A 24,649-nucleotide genomic window follows, 5' to 3' on the forward strand; every position below is an offset into this window, starting at 1 on the left:
TATGAGGATTAAAAATTAATGATCTGGAAATCACATTTTTAGCTCAAGATATTTTAAGGTAGGAAGATAAGGGATTTAGGGATTGCTTGGCTTAGAAGTCATTTGATAAGTTCATTAGTTTCTTGGGCTGATGTACTAATTTTAGCATTGTAGATCATTTACTTTTAGAACTTGTTTCAGGGAGAGGGCTCTTGAAGCTATGTCATTTAGTGTTTTCTCAAAAAAGCTTATCTATGGATATGCTGAAAGAAAAAAAAAACTATGTTCTTCACTATCAGATTTTAGAGGAGACACATGCAAGGAGGAAATGGTGTTTCTCTTTGAAATGCTATTTCCAGATTGATTATGAAGTGTTTTGATTTTGATTTATATTTTTTAGATTCCTATAGCAAATCTTTGATTTGTAGTGTACTTGAAAAACAGGAACTAAGCTATGCATAGTGCAAGATGGGTACTAGATTTATCAAGGGATCACTTCAAAAATTATATAAATGCCTCACCACTATGTTGTACACCTGAAACTAATATAAAATGATATTGAATGTCAAATATAATTTAAAAAACAGTCAAGGGGATATAAAATACAGCATAGGGAATATAGTCAATAACATTGTAATAACTATGCACAGTGTCAGATAGGTAATAGACTTATTGGGGTTATCACTTTGTGAGGTATATCAATGTTTCATCACTATGCTGTTTTGTATAACTGAAACTAATACAAAAATAATAAAAAAGAAGAAACAAAAACAGAATAATGAATTTCCTCTAATCTAATAGAGTTAGATGACTATTGCAATTTGCATATATGGTTTATTTGAATAGTGAGGCCATGGACAATGACCATGGTTCTTTTTTCAAAGAACAATGCCATCACCAAACCCAACCTAGAGCTGATGAGATAGTGACAGAAGAATAATTGCTGTACTGAAGTAATCACATCCTTTCTGTATTCAAAGAATTATCTATTCAAAGTAGTACAGGTAGTACAATCCTCAAAGCCCATACTTGGCAGTTTTTGAAAAGCACATCATTGTTTTGTTTGCTACATATATATATATATATATATATATATATATATATATATATATATATATAATATTTGTAAACCATTTATGGGATCAAGTGAGCCTGATTATTTTTTATTTTGGATGTTTAAAATACGCGGGGTCTTTGATGGTAGAAAAGAAGCACAGTACCATTTTTCAGAAGGTGTCGTATGAATAGAATTATAAAAGATAAATGTAATTCATACAGGGCACATATGTTTTTGAAAAACAAAACATAACAGATTATTGCAGTTCTCAAAGCTGAACTAAATTTGAATCTAAAAATGCAAAATACATATATTTTTAGACTGAGTTATATGATTCTGGGAAATGTTCTTTTCCCCCCTTTCTTAGTACTTCTGAATTTAGCACCTAGATATCTAGGTAAGGTGATGTGTCAGGATCCAGACAGTCAATAGGGACTTTAAGAGAACAAATTATATGAAAGTCTCAGAAAGCAAAGAACCAGCAATACAAGCAGATACATGAGGATGAAATGGGCAGAGATTTATGGAAAGAAAGCAGAGTAAAAAGTCTGAACATGTACTCAGAAAGAAACAGTGGAAAAGAATGTCACAATAAAATCATTACATATCATATTATATGTATTATATCATATCATATCATATCATATGTATTTTATATTAATTGCAATAATCTATAGAACAAATGAAGTCACCTAAAAATACAATGACAAAATATGTGTCTTATTTCCTATGTTTAAACTATAGGATGGTTATTTTTGGTTCTCACACAGGTTATAAAACATTCTACTGTACATGTAATTTTTTGAAAATTTTAATTTTCCATTTCTACCAGGCATAAAATATTTCAAGACCCACTACTAATCAACATGGAAGTACAGAAGGATCTACGTTTCACTAATCTTTGGATAGAAAAAAATACCAAAATTAAAGTGTCAGAATCTATGATGTCAGGGTCATATATTTTTCAACATTTCCGTAATAGTGGGAATTTTAATTTTGTCCTCCCTCATTTGAATGGGTTTAAAGCTAAGCTGAGAGTTTTAATAATTCTCACAATAACATATATGTTTTTTTCTAGCATGCTTAGTGATTTTATTCACTTCCATTTTTCCCCAGATGCGTACATCAACCCGTTTCTAATTATTTTGCAAAAATTTAATGAGCTGACATTTAAGGAAATAGATAATAAAACTATTACCTTATTTCCATTAAATTATTGGATTGCTTTACTTAATTAACCTATTCATGGTTAATTTATTGACCTATCACCATTTGTTTTACTAAATGAAATGCCAAAGTATCAGTATATTGTATATTCACATTAACTATTACCCTGCCAAACTTCATTAATTTGGACTTTCCTAACTCAGAATTTGTGGTATTTCAGATGGTAGACTGATACTGTTGAAAAGAGTTTACCAAATCAATTAATCAAGGACAAAGGGAAATACTTACAATTAAAGCAAAGACACAGTGTTAAAGTATATTAGAAACATTAATTTACAAACCAAAAATATAACCCTAGTATACACACAGAGTATAGTTTGGATTTTGCTATACTCATTACAAATCACTCTTTTTTCCCCCTGTATATTTTTACCCCTGTATTTTTTTTTATTAGTTTTAGGTGCACAAGACAAAGTAATACTTAGACGTTTATCTCTTGAATAGATACAGAATTAATATTTCTACTAGGCCATATGCATTTAAAACAATTTTATTGTTTTTTCAAAATGGTGTATGAATCAGAATCCCATTGCTATAATATCCTATTACCTAAGACCAGTGAAAAATCAAATTTGAATGAGCAGACTTTTCTACACAGGAAAACCATTATAAAGGTAATGTTCTTGTCTATGGAATGATTTCTCTACACCAAATATCAAATGAAAGGAAGACGACATTTTCTCAGTCCTCATGGAAAATATGTAAAGTGCCCATTGACTCAATTCAGCAAATGTTACTGAGAACCTATTATGTACAAGGCATTGCTGATGTATCATGCACGACACGTGAACAGCCCACTACTTTGTATAGATCGTACAATTAGATTCTCAAGAAAAACTGTGCATAGCCTAGTGTTGCCCTATGTTTCTACATACACTAAAACAAATATGAACCAAAAGGTAACACTGTGGCCTTGACGTAACCACTATCACATCCCCTATCCAGATGTATTCTGTATGGCTAAAACTTACCATAATTTATTTTCTTCACTGAAGTTCAGTTAAACTAACTTTTTGAATCTTGAGAGAAAAAAACTCGAGATGAATATAGTCAGATAAACGTTAAGCCTGGAATTGTCATGACACTTTTGAAGAGGTTTTATACCAGAAAGGTCTGTGTTAACACCTGAGCCACCTAGAAATATGGACAGAGACTTAGATAAATCTTGATTTTATTAGTCTTCCTATTCATAGAAAACTGAGGAATAGGTGTGAAGATTTTAATGCCTTAAATTAAGGCAGTCTTTATATTTTTGGAATGAATTCTGGCTTGAGTGTCAATTATCAATAATAATCATAATTAACACTGAATGATCACTTGCTATGTGACAGATATTTCTCAAAGTAGTCTATGTAAAGTAGCTGGTTTAGTCCTCTTAACAACTTTATTCTTATACTAATTTCATTGATAACAAAACAGGCTGTGTAGAGTGGTTAAGTAAACCACTGGTCCTAAAGCTGCTAAGCAACAAAGTCAGAATTTGAATCATGGTCATCTTTCTCTAGAGAGCCAGTCTTAACTACTAAACAAAATCACCACTTTCCAGAGCATCTAGCCTCTCTTGTCTCTTTCTTGATTTTGGAGATTAATGCAGACTAAATATCATTAATCGTATATTAAATTTTCCCAGGATCTGGATAATTATAACAGCAGGCATATTTCAGATTCTTTCAGGCATCCCAGAAGTTGGAAGTTTGCCCAAGAGACAGTTTGTGGTTCCAGTTTTATTTTTTATGTAACTTCCAAAATTACATAAAAATGTGGAAGTGAGAGTTGCAGAAACCTACAAACAGAACCAAAAAATTCAAAGGCCCCACTGAGTTCTGCCACATTTTAACTCATAGCTGTGAAAGAACTGATTGTATCCATACTATATATTGTATCTATACTATATTTGTATGTAAACAACCCCTTGGACTCTTATATAATTTAATGTCTAAACACCTTTGAGACATATTTAGGTAATTTCTACATTGAAGACTATTTAGTCTCTTGCTAACTGAATGAATTTTCTAAAAAGAGTACAGAAATTTATTTATTCATTTAACAAATATTTATTGATTGCTACTCAAAATGGAAGCAATATATGGAGGGTCTTCCTACAACCATAGTATCATGAGATGAATTATTTTGTCTTGTGTATCTAAAATAAGAAATCTTTTTTAAAAAATCCATATTTGTATGACTGACCACCAATTTTAGTTTCACAACATTATTATTTATGTACAAAAAATTGAAAAGAAAACATTGTATATATTATACTTTATATCTATATTTAATAGTTTATATTATTATATTTTAATTAGCTATTATTCCCCAGCAATCAAATTAGGTATTATTTTGCATCTTTTTTTTTCTATTTTCTGAGAGTAAAAGTAGAAATGAGAATAAATTGACAATATATCATCCACAGGCCACCCATTTTTCATTGGGAAATTATTACTTATATGGCCAAGGCAAGTAAGGGCTGAAAAATATGCCTGACAGGTCCTGGTTCTATCCTCCAGAAATAAAAAAAAAAAGGGAGGAATGCATGGTTATATTCAGGGGTATTATTCGCATGTACCTCAGTTAGGATAATGAATGAGGCTATGTAAGACTACAGACAAGAATATAATTTAGAACTTACCATTGAACTAAGGCTATTTTTCAATAAAGAAAAGTCTGAATTTAGTTGGGATGGGCTGCTTTGAATCCCACTCCACACATCATGGAGACTCTACACATACTATGCAGAGCTGGAGGGTCAGACTGTATAAGTAGAAATGTCCAAGTGAATCTCTTGTAATCAACCCTTATGAAGAAAGCATGAGACACTCTCACTATGTAAAGGAAAATAAAATACTTTAGCACTAAGTACCATCTAATGAGGATCCCAAAGAGAGGACAGGAAGAAGGAAACAAATAATTACATTTTATTGGCTTCCTGAAACAAAGCTAAAACCATGAAATTGGAAAGATTACTTCTCCTCTATTTCATTTGAAGAAAAACATTTAGGAGCCCAGAGATGCCTAGAAAATCTCTGGCAATTTCTTAAACATGAAGCAAACAAGGTCAACATTAGAGGGACATGAGAGTATTTCATAGTGGATATAAAATCCAACAAGGAAAGAAAAAATGGAAAAGCCTTGTAATTTTAGCTTTGTGATTTAGTGTTGTTAGAGATTCTAGATGCAACATTCCTCAGAAGCCATATCTTGATGGCATCAGCACCAATTTATTCTAGTGGGTCTCAACTGCAACAGCAATATGTAGTTTCTAGGAAGAGGGGGCGGGATTGGGGATCACACAAACTTGTTTGTGATAACCCAAACTGACAGTGGCAAGACTCAAAGAAGACCTTGTTGTTGTTTTTTCCTTCATTTTCCAGCTTTATTGTGCTATGGTTGACAGATGCAAACATATTTAGGTTATACAATGCAATTTTTTAAAAGTTTACAATGCAATGGTTTAATGTACATATATAATTTTATGAAGCACAGAAGATTGGGACTATTTGTAAATAATCTCCCACTCCTCAGCTAGATGACAACTGTGAAGAACCTTGCCTGCATTTGTGGTGGGGCTGGTGACACAGGGAACAATGTGAATGTTGATTGCGGATAATTATGGCTGTGGGATGGTAACTTGTAAGGCTCCGGGGCTTGTCTGTGTTCTGTCTGCATAGGATATTTCACACTGCTGGGGCACTAGAGCCAGTACAGTGCTGTTTTTTATAGCATTTGAAGGCAAATACTCAAGACACAGCTTCCTGAGGAAGGGACAAGAGATGAGGCAAACAACAGGCAGAACAAAAAGCCTGAAATTAAAAGGCTAGAAAAGGAGGTACATATTAGAACATGGACTTTGAAAAGCTGTCACACAAACCTGGAAATCTAGAAGGCCACTCATATGCCCGGGGCTAGACACATTCACAGAAAATACCTGACAAATACTAAACTTTCACCTCTGGCTGACCTATACGCTCCATGTAAGCAGGAAGTAAGGCTCAGGAAAAGTTATAAATAGGCTTGCTATGTGTTGAAAGAGGTCCATAAAGACTAAGGAAACAATATTTTTCCAGAACTTCTGTCAAACTACTACATAACCATCAAAATGGTGGCGTAAGGTAAGCCTCTATAAACCTTCCTGGAAATTACAACTAATCCAACAACAATAACTACACAAAGGACTCCCTGCACAGCAGACAGGCAAGACGAAGAGGCCCACTACTGAATTCACCTAAAGGTGGGCTAATCGTGCGAGCAGGGGAGGAGGGAAGGGAGAAGTGCAAAGACGGAGCCACATGGGTGCAAGACACAGACCAAGCTTGTTGCTCCGAGCTCGCTACATCCCGGAATTACCGCAGCTGCGGGAGAGGGAGGAAATCGGACTGCTAAGGCTCCGCTTATGGCCCACAAGGCTGAGGGGGCAGCATATAACACGGCTGAACCCAACGCTCACAGGAGAGACCTCAGAGAAAAGACTGAGGGAAGAAGGCTGAAAACGGTGGTTTAAGCCCTCACTGCCGAGCAGAGAATGGAAGCCTTAGGCACAGAGACTAGCCGCCCCGTCCCCACCCTCCCAGAGCTCGCCCCGCCCCCACCTGCCCTGTACTAGATGCGGAACCATAGTAGTGTCAGATCAAAAGAACAGAATATTTGCTGTTCTGAGAACTGTGCACCGTACACACAGATTCGCAGCAAAACTACTTCTGGCAAAGGAGAGAGAGCTCTGGAAGCAGGACCGGCTGTGGTGATAGTCACCGCCATTACTCTGGGCCACCTCTCAAAACTCAGGCCGCCCCTGCCCCCACCTATCTGGGCAGATCCCTGCAGGAGTAAACAGAACTGCTGAAACAAACAGGCTCTGAATCTAGTGTAGGAAGAGCTTTGGAACTTCAAAAGCTCTCCGCATCCCCACAGGGACGTGGCGCTCTATGACCCAGGCGGACTGTTAACAGAGAAGCCCGTTACCCAGGGAATCCCCCCATTGTGTGAGAAGCTGGAATAGTGCAGAGAAAACATAGCACTACTGTGTGAGAGAGGAAAAAAAAGGCTGCAGTTAGAGAGAAAATAAAACATTCTACTAACAAGTACTGGAAAACAAAAGAAAGATCTCTAACTATCAACCTGTTGCAGAAGCCACTCCTGTAGATGTCTAGGAAGAGAAATAATAAATCAGTAATTGCCATGAATAACGAAGGAAACAAGACAGCTCAGAAAGAAAGTGAAAAGTCTCCAGAAAAGGAACTTAAAAATATGGAAATATGTGACTTAAATGACAGAGAATTCAAGATTGCAGTTCTGATAAAACTCAACGAGATGCAAGAAAACACAGAAAGGCAATTTAATGAACTCAGAAATGCAATCAAAGAACAACATGGGCATTTTAAAAAAGAGATTGAAATTTTAAAAAAGAAACAAATGGAATTTTTGGAGATTAAGAACTCAATAGAAGAAATTAAGAATGAAATAACTAGCTTATGTAGTAGAGTTGACCATATGGAGGAAAGAATCAGTGACATTGAAGATATAAATATGTAAATTACACAGATAGAAGAAGAAAGAGACTTGAGACTTAAAATAAATGAAAGAACTCTATAAGAACTTTCTGACTCTATCAGAAAGAGCAATAGAAGAATAATGGGCATACGAGAAGGAGAAGAAAAAGAGAAGGGAACAGAGAATATATTCAAACAAATTGTTGATGAGAACTTCCCAAACTTGTGGACAGAACTGGATCCTCGAATCCAAGAAGCAAATAGAACACCTAATTACCTCAATCCCAACAAGCCTTCTCCAAGGCACATTGTATTGAAGCTGTCTAAAATCAACGACAAAGAAAGAATCCTCAAGGCAGCCAGGGAAAAGAAGACGGTAACCTACAAAGGAAAGCCCATTAGATTACCATCAGATTTTTTCAGCAGAAACTCTACAAGCCAGGAGGGAGTGGATCATATATTCTAACTATTGAGAGAGAGAAATTATGAGCCAAGAATAATATATCCAACAAAAATATCCTTTAGGTATGAAGAAGGAATAAAGACCTTTCCAGGCATACAGAAGCTGAGGGAATTTTCTAATACATGACCTGCACTACAAGAAATACTAAAGGAGGCTATTCGACCACCATCAACAGGGACAATTTGTGGCAACATAAAAAAGGGGAGAATAAGGCTTGAACCGGAATATTGGGATAGAGAAAGTAAGCGTGCTGAAGAAAATGGAATACACTAAATATCAAACTTTCTTTTACATAAACTTAAGCGTAACCACTCAAAAAAAAAAAATCCAGACCTGAAATATATACTGTAATAAAGGAAGAAACAGAGGGAAACATCATAGAATACCACCACACAGAAATAATAGAAAACAACAAAAAGGCAAAGAAACAATGGAGACACAGCCTTACTAGAAAACTAAAGATAGAATGACAGGAAATCCTCAAATATCAATAATCACCCTAAATGTAAATGGACTGAACTCACCAATAAAGAGACACAGAGTAGCAGACAGAAATCATATGATTATATCAATTGATGCAGAAAAAGCACTTGACAAGATACAACATCCGTTTATGATTAAAACACTTAATAAAATAGGCATAGAAGGAAAATACCTTAACATAATAAAGGCCATATATGACAAGCCCTCAGCTAATCTCATAATTAATGATGAAAAACTGAAGCCCTTGGCTCTACTTCCAGGAACACGACAGGGCTGTCCCCTATCACCTTTGCTTTTCCACATAGTGTTGGAAGTCCTTGCCAGAGCAATCAGGCAAGAGAAAGAAATAAAAGGCATCCAAATTGGGAATGAAGAAGTTAAATTACCATTCTTTGCAGATGACATGATGCTATATATAGAAAACCCTAAAGAGTCCACCGAAAAGCTGTTAGAAACAAAAGTTGCTGGCTACAAAATCAACGTACAAAAGTCCATTGCATTCCTATATACTAACAGTGAAATCTCTGAAAAAGAATTGCAAAAAACAATTCCCTTTTCAATTGCAGGAAAAAGAATAAAATACCTAGGAATAAACTTAACCAAGGATGTGAAGGACATACATGCTGAAAACTAGAAGACATTTTTGAAAGAAATTGAAGAAGACACAAAGAAATGGAAAGACATTCCGTACTCATGGATTGGAGGAATCAACATAGTTACCCAAAGCAATATACAGATTTAATGCGATCCCCATCAAAATCCCAATGGCATTTTTTTAAAATAGAACAAAAAAATCATCAGATTTGTTTGGAACCACAAAAGAACCCCAATAGCCCAAGAAATCTTAAGAAAAAAATAACATTACTGGAGGTATCGCACTCCCTGACTTTATCTTGTACTACAGGGCTACAATAATCAAAACAGCATAGTGTTGGCAGAACCCAGAAATAAAACCACATATATATGGACAGATAGTTTTTGACACAGAAGCTAAAAACATTCAATGGAGGAAAGACAGCCTCTTCAATAAATGGTGCTGGGAGAATTGGATAGCCACATGAAAAAGAATGAAACTGGACTGCTTTCTGTCACCATGTACCAAAAATAATTCAAAATGGATCAAAGACTTAAGCATAAGACCTGCCACAATCAACTGCATAGAAGAAACCATAGGTACTAAACTCATGGACCTTGGGTTCAAAGAGCACTTTATGAATTTGACTCCAAAGGCAATGGAAGTAAAAGCTAAAATAAACAAATGGGACTATATGAAACTTAAAAGCTTCTGCACAGCAAAAGAAGCCATTGACAAAATAAAGAGGCAACCAACTGAATTGGAGAAGATTTTTGCAAATAGTACCTCTGATAAGGGTCTAATATCCAAAATATACAAGGAACTCATGCAACTCAACAACAAAAACAAACAACCCAATTGAAAAATGGGCAGAGGACCTGAAGAGACATTTCTCCAAAGAGGACATACAAATGGCAAATAGACATATGAAAAAATGCTCAATATCACTAATCATCAGAGAAATGCAAATAAAAACCACAAGGAGATATCACCTCACCCCAGTCAGAATGGCTATCATCAACAAGACAAATAGCAACAAGTGTTGGAGAGGCTGTAGAGAAAAAGGAACCCTCATACACTGTTGGTGTGAATGCAGACTGGTGCTGCCGCTATGGAAGGCAGTGTGGAGGTTCCTCAAATTATTACAAATAGAATTACCATATGACCCAGCAATCCCTCTCCTGGGTATCTACCCAAAGAATTTGAAATCATTTATACATAAAGACACGTGTGCTCCAATGTTCATTGCAGCTTTGTTTATGGTGGTCAAGACATGGAAACAACCAAAATGTCCTTTGATAGATGAATGGATAAAGAAGTGGTGGTACATAAACAATGGAATACTATTCGGTGGTAAGAAAAGATGAAATAGGACCATTTGTGACAACATGGATGGATCTTAAGAGTATAATGCTGAGCGAAACAAGTCAGACAGAAAAAGCAGAGAACCATGTGATTTCACTGATATGTGGTATATAAACCAAAAACAACAAAAGAACAAGACAAACAAATGAGAAACAAAAACTGATAGACACAGACAATAGTTTAGTTGTTACCAGAGGGTAAGGGGTGTGGGGGGTGGGAAATGACGGTAAGGGGGTCAAATATATGGTGATGGAAGGTAAACTGACTATGGGTGGTGAACACACAATGGGATTTAAAGATGAAGTAATACAGAATTTTACTCCTGAAATCTATAATTTTATTAACAATTGTCACCCCAATAAATAAAAAAAATCTAATCATGAGAAATGTAAACATCAGACAAATCCTAGTCAGGGGACACTTAATAAAATACCTGGTCTAATGGCGGGACCGGGGCACACTTTTTGAGTTCTCCTCCGGATCTTATCACAAACGGAACATTTAACCCATCAAAGGACTCTCTGCTGAAAACGCAAAACAGCTAAGAGTCTCGTGCAAGGATTACTTGAAAGTGCGCAAATTGGGCGAGCAGGGGAAGAGGGAAGGGTGTGGATTGGAGACACTGGTGCATCTGTGGCTGTGGGGACGCAGCCCGAATCTGTGGCAGTGGAAACGCGATCTGCATCTGCTGCGGTGGAAATGCGGTCCGTACCTGTGACTGTGAGGATGCAGCCTGCACCTTCAGCTTTGGGGACTTGGCCCGCATCTGCGGCAGTGGAAACACAGCCAGCATCTGCAGCTGCAGAGACGGAGGGAATCCCAGGAAGGAACAGAGAACACAAAAGCCAGGAGATGGGCTCTTTCCCTGCGTCTCACAACTGATCTCTCCTGCCGAGGGGTCAGCTAGTTGGGCCCTAGATCAGACAAAGGACACAAACTCTATACCTGGGCCCCTCCCCACCACTCTTCCAATCCTACCCCCTCCCTACCAGAGACTTAAATTGGCCCCGAAACTGAAGAGTAGTGTCAGATTACAGACGAGCCTTAGTGCTCAGGCTCTGGGAGGACTGGCAGGCAGCTCTGACCCAGGGAACAGGCTGGGAAGAGTGATTTTTTGCTGGGCTTGGAAAAAAGAGACTCCTCTACCCCCAGCCACCACCTTTTCTGGCCTGCGGGAAGAGTGTGACATGGCTGGACTGGGAGACAGAAGACTCCTCCATCCCCAGCCCCAACCCTTTCTGGCCTGCCTAGGGTGGGGCAATTACATCAGCAGAGACACTCCCAGGTATCAGCAGTAAGCAGCAGATGCAGATCCCGGCTTTCAGCAGCTCAGAAATTTCCTGCCCGCCACACACACACGCGTGCGCACACACACAAAAAAGAAGTGCCCTAGGACTCAGGAGTACTGGACACAGGGCTGGTGGTGCTACTCTCAGTGTGCATATGTGCAGGCAAGGACAGAAACTGCACTGACTTGATAAAAACTACCATCCAGACCCCTCAGCCCCAAGCATCGAAATCTGCAGTCCCAAAGTCACTCTGGGAAACAGGTGACCGGCTCTGCCAACACAATACACAGGGTACTCTTTTGTACATCAGAAGACCATCTGGAGATTACCTGGTGGGCTTAAGCCAAGACTGCTGCTGCTTTTTGTTTTGTTTTGTTTCGTTTTGTCTTTATATCTTTGATATCTTTGCCTATTCTGAGTGGGCGTCATCAGTTCTTTTTACATGTGAATGTATTTGATTTCTTCTTTGTTGTTGTTGTTGTTGTTGTTGTGCGTAGTGATTTGCTTTGTTCTGAAATTGCCCTACCAGGGCCCAGATTGAGAAGCACAAGATTCAACATATACAAAGGCCAACACCGGACCACACCACAGCATTACCGGGTTTGACCTACAAGTCAAACACCCAGAGGGAATTCTCTACAGGCACAAGAGCCCATAGAAGCCAAACCACATTTAAGCGGTCAACCCTCACGCAGCAGAACACCCTGTGGTGGGCAGAGCCAAGTCTCACAACTAGTCAGCCTAGGAGTTAACCCCACTTACTCACAAGCAAAAAGTAATTAAAGATCTTCTTTAACAGGACAATATATACAACACAAGAGTCACCTCTGGAGCACACGCAGAGGAGAAAAAGGAAGTAGTCCAAGTCAAATATAAAGGACACATAAGATAACTCAGCAAGAAATAAGAACTCTAGGGGATCTACCTAATACATCAAAGCGAACACAGAGAGTCAGCCAGAATGGGGAAACAAGGAAACATGTCCCAAATAAAAGAACAGAGAAACCTCCAGAAGTGGAACCAAATGAAACAAAGGTAGCCAATCTATCAGAGACAGAGTTTAGAACACTGGTGATAAGAATGTTTAAGGAGCTTAGAGTTAACATAAAGAAGGATGCAGAAATCATAACGAACAACCAGTTAGAAGTGAAGAACACAATTACTGAAATTAAGAACTCACTTGAAGGAATTAACAGCAGGTTAGATGAAGCAGAGGATTGAGTCAGCGACTTAGAAGACAAGTTAGCAGAGATCACCCAAACAGAACAACAGAAAGAAAACAGAATAGAAAACAATGAAGATGGTTTAAGAGACCTATGGGATAACATCTAGAGCAACAACATGCGCATCATAGGAATACAAGAAGGTGAAGAGAGGAAGCAAGGGATTGAGAACATATTGAAGTAATGATGTCCGAAAACTTCCCTAACCTGATGAAGGAAACCAACACACAAGCCCAGGAAGTGCAGAGAGTTCCAACCAGGATAAACCAAATCAGGTCCACACCAAAACACATTATAGTTAAAATAGCAAAGCTTAAAGACAAAGAGAGAATCCTAAAAGCAGCAAGAGAAAGACAGAGGGTTACATACAAGGCAACTCCCATAAGACTATCAAGTGACTTTTCTACAGAAACATTGAAGGCCAGGAGGGAGTGGCAGGAGATACTCAAAGTGATGGAACACAAAGGCCTACAACCTAGATTGCTTTATCCAGCAAGGCTATCATTTAAAGTTGATGGAGAGATAAAGAGCTTCCCGGAAAAGAATAAGCTAAAGTAATTTTTGGGGGGAAGCTCTTTATCTTTTTTTGGGACACAGTTCAAATTCAGAGTATTCAATAAAGGTTTATTCTGTAACTGAAAAAAAAAAAGAAAAAAAGAAAAAAAAAAGAACAACGAAGGTCTAAAAAACTGTCACAACCAAAAGGAGCCTAAGAATACAAGACAAATACATGTGATGGGAATAGAAAAATAATCTTAGGTAAAAAACTAAGGCATTCAGAGGAAATGTGAATAAGGAACATATTTTTGTTAACAATAATCTATGAATATTGGTTAATTAATTGTAACAAATGTGCTGTACTAATATAAGGCATTATTAAAAGGTGAAACTGAGTGTGCGTTTTGTGGGGACTTTTTATACTATTGTTATACTATCACATTTTTTTATGTGAAAAGTACATTTTAGCAAGGGCTATCCTTGTAAGTAGATTTCATAAATCTATACTAAAAAACCACCCAGTTCTAAGAACTAAGAACTTATTTGTTCCTTTTTTAAAAAAATTTTCAGTGGCAATTGATTAATAGGATATTAAATCAAAATCAGTGGGTTGTTATCTCCTCCATGCAAAGTCCTATACATTGGTAACAAGGTAATATCCCAAAGACGATCTTAGGGAAGTCTAAATTTCTGACAACATCTAAAATCTATATGCGATTTCAAGTCCTATCACTATGATACTGATTGTGGTTATCATGTGGTGTTGACGAACTTTTAAGGGCATAGCAACTAACAAGACCATAGTTGGGAATAACAGAAAATCACTGTTATTTAATCACTGAGAACACCATGGATACTAATAAAGTGGCATATATTTATTGATGTTTTCAAATGAAAATATGGCTTGGCACTTTTTTCTAATTTATTACATTAATATGTATGGTTTAACTTTCAGAAGGAAAGTAATGGCACATATAAATCAAGCTTCTTATACAAAAATCTTTACCTCTCCATGCTAAAATGAAAAACTGTAGTTATTGGGTGTATTTTTGTCATGGTGATTTTGTCCCATTCAGATTATAATTTCACTAAAGAAAATGGAAAATGTGTAGCCCCTGTGGTTGGGAAACAAGATTTTGTAAATAGGCTTAAAAGAAAAAAAAAAAGACAAAAAAAAACTAGGTAAGAAAAGGTAACTAAAAGTGAGAAAATCGAAATCCAATAGTTTTCAGTTATCTGATGTTTTAGGATGAAATAAGTATTACTGAAATTTTAAACAAAAAGCACTACATAAAGTTTCATTCTGAAAATACTGTAAAACATGTATTTCCCAAATCAATATGTAGATATACTTGCATATCATTTTCATTTGCACTTGAAGAAAGCAATACCAATGATCATGTTTGTTGAAATTATCAGAAGTGACTTCTTTGTTGCTCCTAGTTAAACTTTCTTAGCCTGTTACCACTAGTCAAAGTGACTTATCTCTTGCATGCATTCAGATGTTACTGTATAGAATGGAGACCTCTTGCTCTCTTCACACCCTGTCTATTGCTATTGCTTCTTTAGTAGCCATACTAAATGCCTTGCCATGTTTTTCAGCAAATATTTAACACAAGTGGTTGGTTTTTGGTCATTCCACTTTTAGCTCCCTCAATAGAAGCTATCTGTTAAATCTTTTGATCACTGTTTCCCTGTAAAACCAGACTGCTGTCAGCGCAATGGCATTTAGGTGTCCTTTTCTGGCTAATGTTGATTACAATAGCTATAACAACACTATTAAGTGACCGAATGTATAACAGACTGTCACACAAAACTTTAGGTAACACAACTATTTAATTTAGTCTGAAGTCTGTTGTAGCATTCAACAAGCCAGTTGCTTAACTAAGACATTGGTATTAGTGCTTGTTTTCTCCATTCAACAAGTGTTTAAATCAAATATATGGTGATGGAAGGAGAACTGACTCTGGGTGGTGAACACACAATGTGATTTATAGATGATGCAATACAGAATTGTACACCTGGAATCTATGTAACTTTACTAACAATTGTCACCCCAATAAACTTTAATTTAAAAAAAAAAACAAGTGTTTATTGAATCCCTACTGTATGCATTACATTTTCCTAGGCACTCTAAGTGTGAAAACATAAATACATGCTGATTGCTGATTCTTACTGGAGGCTTACACAATTGTTGGCGAAATAAAGTGCATTCACTTGAAAGGTTTCATAGACATGAAAAAAGGAGAGGGGCCACCAGACGGCTCAGCTGGTTACAGCGCCAACTCTTAACAACAAGGTGGCCGGTTTAATTCCCACATGGGATGGTGGGCTACGGCCCTGCAACTAACATTGAAAATGATGACTGGACTTGGAGCTGAGCTGTGCCTTCCACAACTAGATTGAAGGACAACGACTTGGAGCTGATGGGCCCTGGAGAAACACACTGTTCCCCAATATTCCCCAATTAAAAAAAAAAAGAGGAGAATATTGCAAGAACAGTTTAAGTTGCTTTGTCATTGAGCTGTATAGGCATTTAAAAACAAGAAATATTTCTGACCAGAACAACCTTAGAATGCTTCATGGAAAAGATATGATTTGAGATATACTTTAAATATTGGTTAGCATTTTGATACACATATGGGGAAGAATGAATTCTAGACAGGAGGAAAAATACAGAATGCCTTCAAAAATTTACTGATAAATGGATAAAGAAGATTAGTGGACACTTTGGTCAATGTTGCTCAAGCAGGAATCAGAAGTGTCTGGATGCTGATGTCAACCACTTTGAGCACCTCTTCTAACTGCAGAAGTCAAGCGTGACTTGTATTCATCTTTTGTTATCGGTATATATTGAGTATCACAATTTTAACATAGTTTTTTTCCTTTCTTAAAATGTGTATATATTTTTGCCCCCCCGATATATATATAGAGGGTGCCAAAAAAGGTATACAGATTTTAAGAAAGGAAAAAACTATTGAAATTGTAACACTTAATATATACCAATAACAAAAGATGTATGCAAGTCACCTTTGAGAGGTGCTCAAAGTGGTTACCATCAGCATAATTTTAATAGTTTTTTCCTTTCTTAAAATGTGTATACATTTTTTGGCACTGTGTGTATGTGTGTGTGTGTGTATAAATAAATAAAACATTGCAACTATTTTCACTTATAAAGTCAGAGGAAAGACATCAACGAGGTTAATTAGCATTAAGGGGCAGATGTCTTACAAAGTAAGAAAGAAGACGTACAAGTTAAAGAAATAAACTTTACACTAACGTAATAAGTGACTGAACATTTAGGCAATGTGTAACAGGTCAATATAATTAATATGTTGTTCTTGAAGTCACATATTAAATAGTACCATATATTTGAAACCTTTATTTCTATTTCCAAATGCAGGATTAAAATGATACTTGCTTTCTAAATACCAGAAATAACAGCTATAGATACTTATTCATAATATTTAAAGGAACACGACCCTAACATATTGCTAAATTAGTAGATGGAAAGGAATCCCACATTTTTAAAATAGTAAATATATTTTAATTAATGTTAACTTAAATACATATGCAATGCCACACTATTAGGAATGAGACATGAGGACCAAGGTACCTTCATCTCTGGAATTAGGCTGTGAGTAGCAAGTGTTACAAACAAACCAATAAAAGTTTCATCTCTAAAAAGATTAGGAATCGTTGCATTAAGTTTAAATTATTTGTTAAAATGCTCTAAATTTAGTAAAGCAGTTGAATAAACGATGTATTTTTTATATGGTACATTTTGAACTATAGGCAAAGGGATTTAATATTAAACTTCCATAAACAACAATAAAATTTTAATTTATTCCTTATTCCTTCCTTAGAACTATCAGTTTCTGCTATAAAATTAAGAAAAGCAGGTCCAGCAATGAACTTTAGAAAAACACATTGTTTTTGCCTTGTAAGAAACAACAACAACAACAACAAAAACAACAGATATCTAACAAAATACTACACGGAAAAATATCCTTTGTTGATGTGAATACCATATTCACATTCTAAGATTTTCCTTGAGAAAATGAGAAAATATATGTGAAGTATTTAGTGACGGCACATAGTAAGTTTCTACAAAAGGAACTTATTGTTTTTTAACGTTGTATTACTATTGTTTTATTATTGTTACTTTTCCAAAAATCATCTCCTACCTCTGTCCCCATTGAAGACGCTATTCCAGCTGCACTGGTCCTTGTGTTTCAAAATATCAAACACACTCCCGTCTCAGGGCTCTTGAAACTGCACTTCGGTCTGTCTGGAAAGCTCTCCCTGTAACTACCCAAACTGCTTACTTCCTACTCCATGAGAAAGAATATTTACAATAAGTTTCAGTGTTTAAAATTTAGGATTTCCCTTAAAAATAAATATTTCTTAAGCATATTCCATATCACTAATGGATTTGGGTTGAGGATGAAGATGCACAATACATCTGGTCCTATCTAAATAGTTTTGATAAGAAAGCAAATACAGCAACATGTGTTTGTTTTCACAAAAGGCACAGGCCTCCGTATCTGAGGCCTGTGGTCTGCTGCCTGAATAGCCAGATCCCCAGAGGACAAAATACCGCAGTGGTCACAGGATGGCTGGAAAATCACCTTTGTGGCCATGGGATGTGCATGTGATCTTAAAAATCACTACAATGAACAATAGGTCAGGGCATATTTTTTAGTTCACCAGTTAAGTCAAGGATGTTTTGGACATTAATCAATGGATTGTATGGGGACAGGTGGCATTGATTTCAATAGAAAAAAGCTGAATGGTGTTTAAGAGCTCCCTGGAGGCACAGCAGCAGTAGTTTGTCACTTGCTTAGAATTCTTGAGTCAGACAGCCTCACGGTTTCCTCCTTCACTTCATCTAGATCTCAGCTCAAATGTTACCTCATCAGAAAGGCCTTCCCTATCAGAAGGAGTATCCCTTCTTAACTCTCTTCCCTGCTTTTTCCTTCATGCCACTACTTATAACCACTTAACTGATATATTAGGTTGGTACAAAAGTAATTGCGGTTTAAAAGGTTAAAAATTGCAAAACCACAATTACTTATTGACCAACCTAATATTTTTGGTTTAATTTTAATGTCTCTCTCTCCTCCATTAGAACACACACTCCATGAAAACAGGCTCTCTGTTTTGAACCTGTTTTAGACCAGCACTTGGAAGTGTGATCGACACACAGTGGGTGCTCAATATCTGTGGAAAGAATTATTAATAAATTCTAAGTCATTCATCTGATCCCCCCCTTCTTTGTGATATCACAATACATAATCACAGAAACTCTTTTTTTTTCAACCAAACCTCAGATGAAATTTGGAAAAGATTCAAGTGGAGAGGGAATTTAAAATCGTGTCTGACAGTGTAACACTGGCAAAATATACAAAATCATATACTGTACAATTGGTAGGTTATGCAAAAACCTAAATATCCAACAGGTAGGATGAGGATACAACCCCCATTCCTGACAATTCCTTCAAACTACACAGCAATGAGAACCTCCAGCTTTGTATTGGAGCATGTTGCCTGAGCCCACACAGTTTATCAGCATTTTATTTAATGTTCTGAAGCACAACAAGGAGATAGCTACATTTGTTTTAGCAAATACAGTTTAATATTTTGACATATACCTGTACTTATACAATCATTTCTTCAGGAGCAATCATTTCTACAAGAGCAGTTGAAAGATTATATCTATCTATCTATCTATCTATCTATCTATCTATCTATCTATATATACATATATATATCAAAATGTGTATACACATTTTAAGAAAGGAAAAAAAACTATTAAAATTGTAATACTCAATATATACTGGTAACAGAAGATGAATACAAGTCACGTTCGACTTCTCCAATTAAAAGAGGTGCTCAAAGTGGTTACCATCAGTGTCCAGACACTTCTGATTATGGCGAACTACTACTTGAGCAACGTTGACTAAAGTGTCCACTTGTATACATTTTTTTGGCACCCCTGGTATATACCAGCGGTGCCAAAACAATATACACATTTTAAGAGATGTTCCGTATGCATTTTTTGAAGTTTAATTGAATTATGTAGCGATGTGTAGTATAAAAAGCTCAAAAGATGATGTTAATCAAATGAATGCTAGCATCATTCATTGTATTACAATTTTAATACAGTTTTTTCCTTTCTTAAAATGTGTATACATTTTTGGGCACTATATATATATGTGTGTGTATATATATATATATATACATATATATAATTTCATAACTAAATATTGTCATATAAGAAGCATGACCGTAATACACTGTTAAAATATTTGTTCTGATTTTTAGAACGCTAGGGATAAAATAAGGAAAGAAAGGACACTGAGCAAAATATTAGGTTGGTGCAAAAGTAATTGCAGTTTAAAAGGTTAAAAAGAATTGCATAACCGCAATTAATTTTGCACCACCCTAATAGTTATGGAGAAGAAAGATTCAGGGTTAGTATGTGACTAAGACAAAAAGAAAATGACAATTGAGCCCAGGTCTCTGATGACAGGCATACTGATATATGCATAGTCACAGTCTGGGATCATGATATAGAGCTGTTCTTAATTGAAGCACATATTTATAAATCAATTACATAGGAATGTATTTCGGTTTTTAAATCCCCAAACTAACATTGATATAACTTTAATAACTTGGCTTTAGTATCTGTTTTAGGAATAATTTTAGGTTATTCACACATTAGGAATTTTGTCCGTTCTCTATTCATTCCCTGCAATATTTGAAGAAAGTAGGATGGCTTAAAGATCATCACTTTGCCCTCAGTGTCAGAGCTCATCTTGTACCAGTGTGGTAGTTCTCCACACTGACTACCATTTTTGTTTGTTCATTTTTTAACCAGAAGAGTTCTATTAAGGGGATGGCAGGCTGCTGCCAACTTACCAAGCTCCTTTCCTCCCGCTCCCTAATCTTTTTGAAGAAGAGAGGTATTAGAGAAGGTGGACATAACAAAGCTCCTTCTCAAACTTTCCTTAACAAGACATAACAATTCAGAATGGGTAATGATAAATTAATAAGCCATCGTATTTCAAATAATAAGCCATGACCCTTTGTCTTTAGTTTAAATATCCTTGGCACATCTATAAAACCACTTCCTGTTAAGTCTAAGAAAATGTTATATTTCGACTTTAACCATATTATATTTAACAGAGCCTTTTTTAAGAACATGAAAACTTTAATTTAAAAATATAGTTTTAAAAATATTACTTGGTGACACTTTATATTTGACATTTTATCCAGCATTTTCTTTTATCAACTAATATATTATAAATATATTCTCATGCTGGTAAATCAATTCAGGAATACTCAAAGAATTTTGTCAGGAGGTCAGAGTGGGTAATTTAAATTTCTCTCCAAGAGAGTCAAATGGGTTTCATACTAACCTCCAAATTCAGCAATTTTAAAAATTGATGTTCATGGTAAGGAGAGATCATTTGAAGACCTTCTGAATCTAAAAGTATGGATTACATATTACTTTGAAAATCTATTGTTGCACTAAATACAACCTGTAGTTCCAACAGTTATATAGCACTTTCTTGGGTAATCAGAAAAATATTTAGAAAAATTCATACATAAATACTTTTTTGGTAGGATGTCTGTATCACAAACAATCTAATAATATACTTAAAGTCATTCCACAAAGTCTTTTGCAGTTTACCTTTCAAAAGGAAGACTGAGTTCCTACAAAGGCATCATTTTGCACAGTTGATTTGTCTTTTGCCTGTTACATTGCTTTTTGCATTGTTGTTGTGTTTTGAATTTATCTTAGAGAAGAATTGTCAGGCAGATATATTGGAAAAAAAACTTCTATCTGGAAGCAAATATGCCAGTCCTTCTCCTCTATACTTATGTAGAGACACAATATCCCAAATAATCAGATTTCCAAATACATTAACTAGCTTCATGCCAAAGTGTTATATAATTTAAAACATGTCAAAATACTTCCTTTTCCAAATTTTTTTTTTACAATTTAATTATTTTGCTAAGATCATCAATTATTCAGGAAATAAAATCTTCTATGAGAAAGAAAAAAATAAAGATCTATGAGGTTAAGTTATATTGGACAATATTAGAGGGTGGAACATAATTTGTCCCACTCAAACAGTACTGATGAACATAAAAATAAAGACAAAGTCAAATATTTCCTGAATTATACTGAAACTATACTTTTTATTATTTCTTATTTCATTGTAATGTCCTGGAATAGCTGACATACTCCATTTCTTACTTTAAGATCTCACTGCTGTAAGTAGCATTTTATTACCTGCTTTATGTAAAATATTTTCATGATTGCAAACTAGCTACGAAATTAAAACAATTTGAAATGAATCTCAAATGCCAAAGGAAGCTGTTCCGTATTCTCACACAAAGATAACATTTATCAAGCGTCACTATATCAACTATGTACTACGAACCAATAAGGATGAGCTGAGCAGTCAGAGGTTTTATTTTGTCAGAGTTGGCTTAACTCACAAAGTAAAAAGATTTCTATGTGATTCATCACACTTGTGCAAAGAATCACAACTATTTCAACATCCAAGTTACAGAGGACATTTACAGAACATTATTAATTATAATAAACATTTATTAGAACTGAAACAATCCTTAATGGAATAGGAATGGAGCAGAAGAAACTCACAACCCTAAAACATATTCCCTGTTCATTATGAAAATTTACTGTTACTGTTTTCTTTATAGACTTAAAGGAGGGTTTTTTGTGGACACCCTGATAGGCTGCATAGAAATTCAGAGATTATTATAGCACATTTAAACATTAAATGACTATTTTAGAAGATAAATTAACCTAGGCAATGGCTTTAAGTTATGCGATCAAAAACTCTTACCTTGCTGTAGAATCTCCTGTATTGTCATCAGCCATCATCTCCAAGTCTTGTGAATGTTTCTCACAGGCTCTTTTGAACAAATTCTCCTCTGGAACTGCTTTAGGAGTATCTTCATTTGCTCGAAGATGTTCTATCAGGTTTTGTGGGTGCCAATTCTGAAAAGCTCCTTGATGGGCAAGGGCCGGTCCCGGTACTGGGGCCAGAATGTTGTGGTGGACAGGACTGTTGCTTTTCTTCAGTCCATTTCTGTCCCGAGAGTGGCTCTTCAACCTGCCCTGAACCGGGGTCCCTCTATGCTCATATCCTTCCTGCTGAAGGCAGTTTCCAGTGCTGGGCGAACCTTGAGAAGGATGACTAAACCACCTCCAGCGTAGCCTTAGGATCTGTTTCACATCAAACTCTTTCTTGCCAGACATTGACATCCTTGCAGGAGGAAAGACAAAAGCCTTCTCTCACAGAAAGGAAACGGTGCCTTTGTTATCTCTTGTTTCTCTGCCTCTTCTGTTGAACTAACAAAAGCACAAGTGCCCAGAGCAGCCTTTCTTGTTCCCCCTCCCCCGCTTCCTGCAGCCTCCGGTGCACTGTGAATACTTCTAGCTTTCTAGCTGAAAAGCTGCTGCTAACAGTGTAGGTGGGAACCCATACTGACAGGATGATGAAGTCAGACCTTAAACAAGTAAATCAGCTTAGCACAGGAAAGCAGCTACCACGACACACTCCAGCGGCTAGATGTGCAAGCTCCAGCCCTCCCGCCTGAACTTGCAAATATCTAACTCAGCTTCTTCCTTACAGAAGTACAGCAGCTATGGCTTAAACCCAGGCAAGTGAGCAAAAGCAGTGTTTAAGTTCACTTCCTTCTAGATTCCCTCCACTCACCCCACCTCCTGCCGGATTCATTTCCCATTAGCTCACTTCTAAAACTGTGCCACTTTGTCCTGGGAGAATTTGTAACAGTGGTTTCATTATGATCTATTTTGGGGATCTTATGGAAATTTTGAAGGTGGTTCATTAAGGGAAAGCATCTTACCATCAGTCCCTTCATACAGGTTTGTCGTTATTTTTATGAAACATTTTAAAATGTGAATGTCTTTCTGTAAATATTTGCTTGAAAACCTGAACAGTTTCAGAAATATAAGAAAGTATTGGTTGCCCAAGACTATACCCCCCATTAGGGGATGTATTAAGGTATTTAAAATCTACACTTGAAGGAAGAAAGCAGTGTTTTTCTAAGCTCCTTAGCTTAGAAGAGATGTCTTCTTTCAGTGACCAAAGCTTGAAAATGAATAGTCCATTCTGGCTCCGTGCCTATATAAACAGCTCCTTATCATGCTCTTTACTTTCACAGGCAGTATTAAAAGTCCACATTTTTTTTCTTCAAAGTCTTTATGAGAGGATACAAAACTGCATGTTTTGAATTAACTCCAAATTGACATATGACTCAGTAACAACTGCAAAAAGTACTTTGAGATCTGAATCAGAATCACTACTTTGTACAGAGGTGTTTCCGTAACAGTCGTGTATCAGGAATGCATTCACCAATGCCATTTTGAAATTGAATTTGAACTTTATGCAGCTTCCATATAACGCATACAGGTGATAAGGGGCAAATTATACCAGTGTATCCTTAGGAAGAATATTGAAACTATAAAGTTTTGGTTTTAATTCTGGCTTTAGTGTTAATGAGATGTATGATCTTGGACAAGTCACTTTACTTCTTTGCATCAATTTCTTCATACAATATGGAGCGGCTGACCAGATCTGTAAAGATTCTACTTGTAATGGATTTTAAAAACTTGAAATAGAGAATGAAATGAATATATTTTTCTAAGTTTTGGTAGGTATTTCACCTGTAGTTTCCTATAAATCTAGTTATACCTTTCCTTTGCCCTCTTGTTTTTGTAGGTGTGATGGAAAATTAATGTGTCAACTTGACTGGGCTACAGGGTGTTCAGATATTTGGTCAAACATTATTTTGAGTGCCTCTGTGAGAGTTTTTGGATGAGTTTAACATTTCAACTGATAGACTGAGTAGATTGTCCTCCCTAACATGGGTGGGCCCCATCCAAGCAGTCTAAGTCCTGACTAAACAGAAGGTTGACCCTTTCCTAAATAAGGGAATTTCT

At 36.2% G+C, this 24,649-nt stretch overlaps 1 protein-coding gene across 2 annotated transcripts in view; it reads right to left on the reverse strand.

Moving 5' to 3' along the window:
* KLHL4 (kelch like family member 4) overlaps nucleotides 1–23,405 on the reverse strand; it is an 80,944-nt gene extending 57,539 nt beyond the window's left edge. The window contains exon 1 of one of the 2 annotated variants that reach the window (XM_081042498.1): nucleotides 22,527–23,405. In XM_081042498.1, coding sequence (XP_080898624.1) covers nucleotides 22,527–22,948 — 422 coding nt within the window. In that variant the 5' untranslated portion in view covers nucleotides 22,949–23,405. Of the gene's footprint in view, nucleotides 1–17,828; nucleotides 18,187–22,526 lie in introns of those variants that run through there. The other variant, XM_081042499.1, reaches the window with a different exon arrangement.
* Between the last annotated feature and the right edge of the window lie 1,244 nt (nucleotides 23,406–24,649).

The sequence above is a fragment of the Rhinolophus hipposideros genome (assembly GCF_964194185.1).
Source record: "Rhinolophus hipposideros genome assembly, chromosome: X".
NCBI lineage: Eukaryota > Metazoa > Chordata > Mammalia > Chiroptera > Rhinolophidae > Rhinolophus > Rhinolophus hipposideros.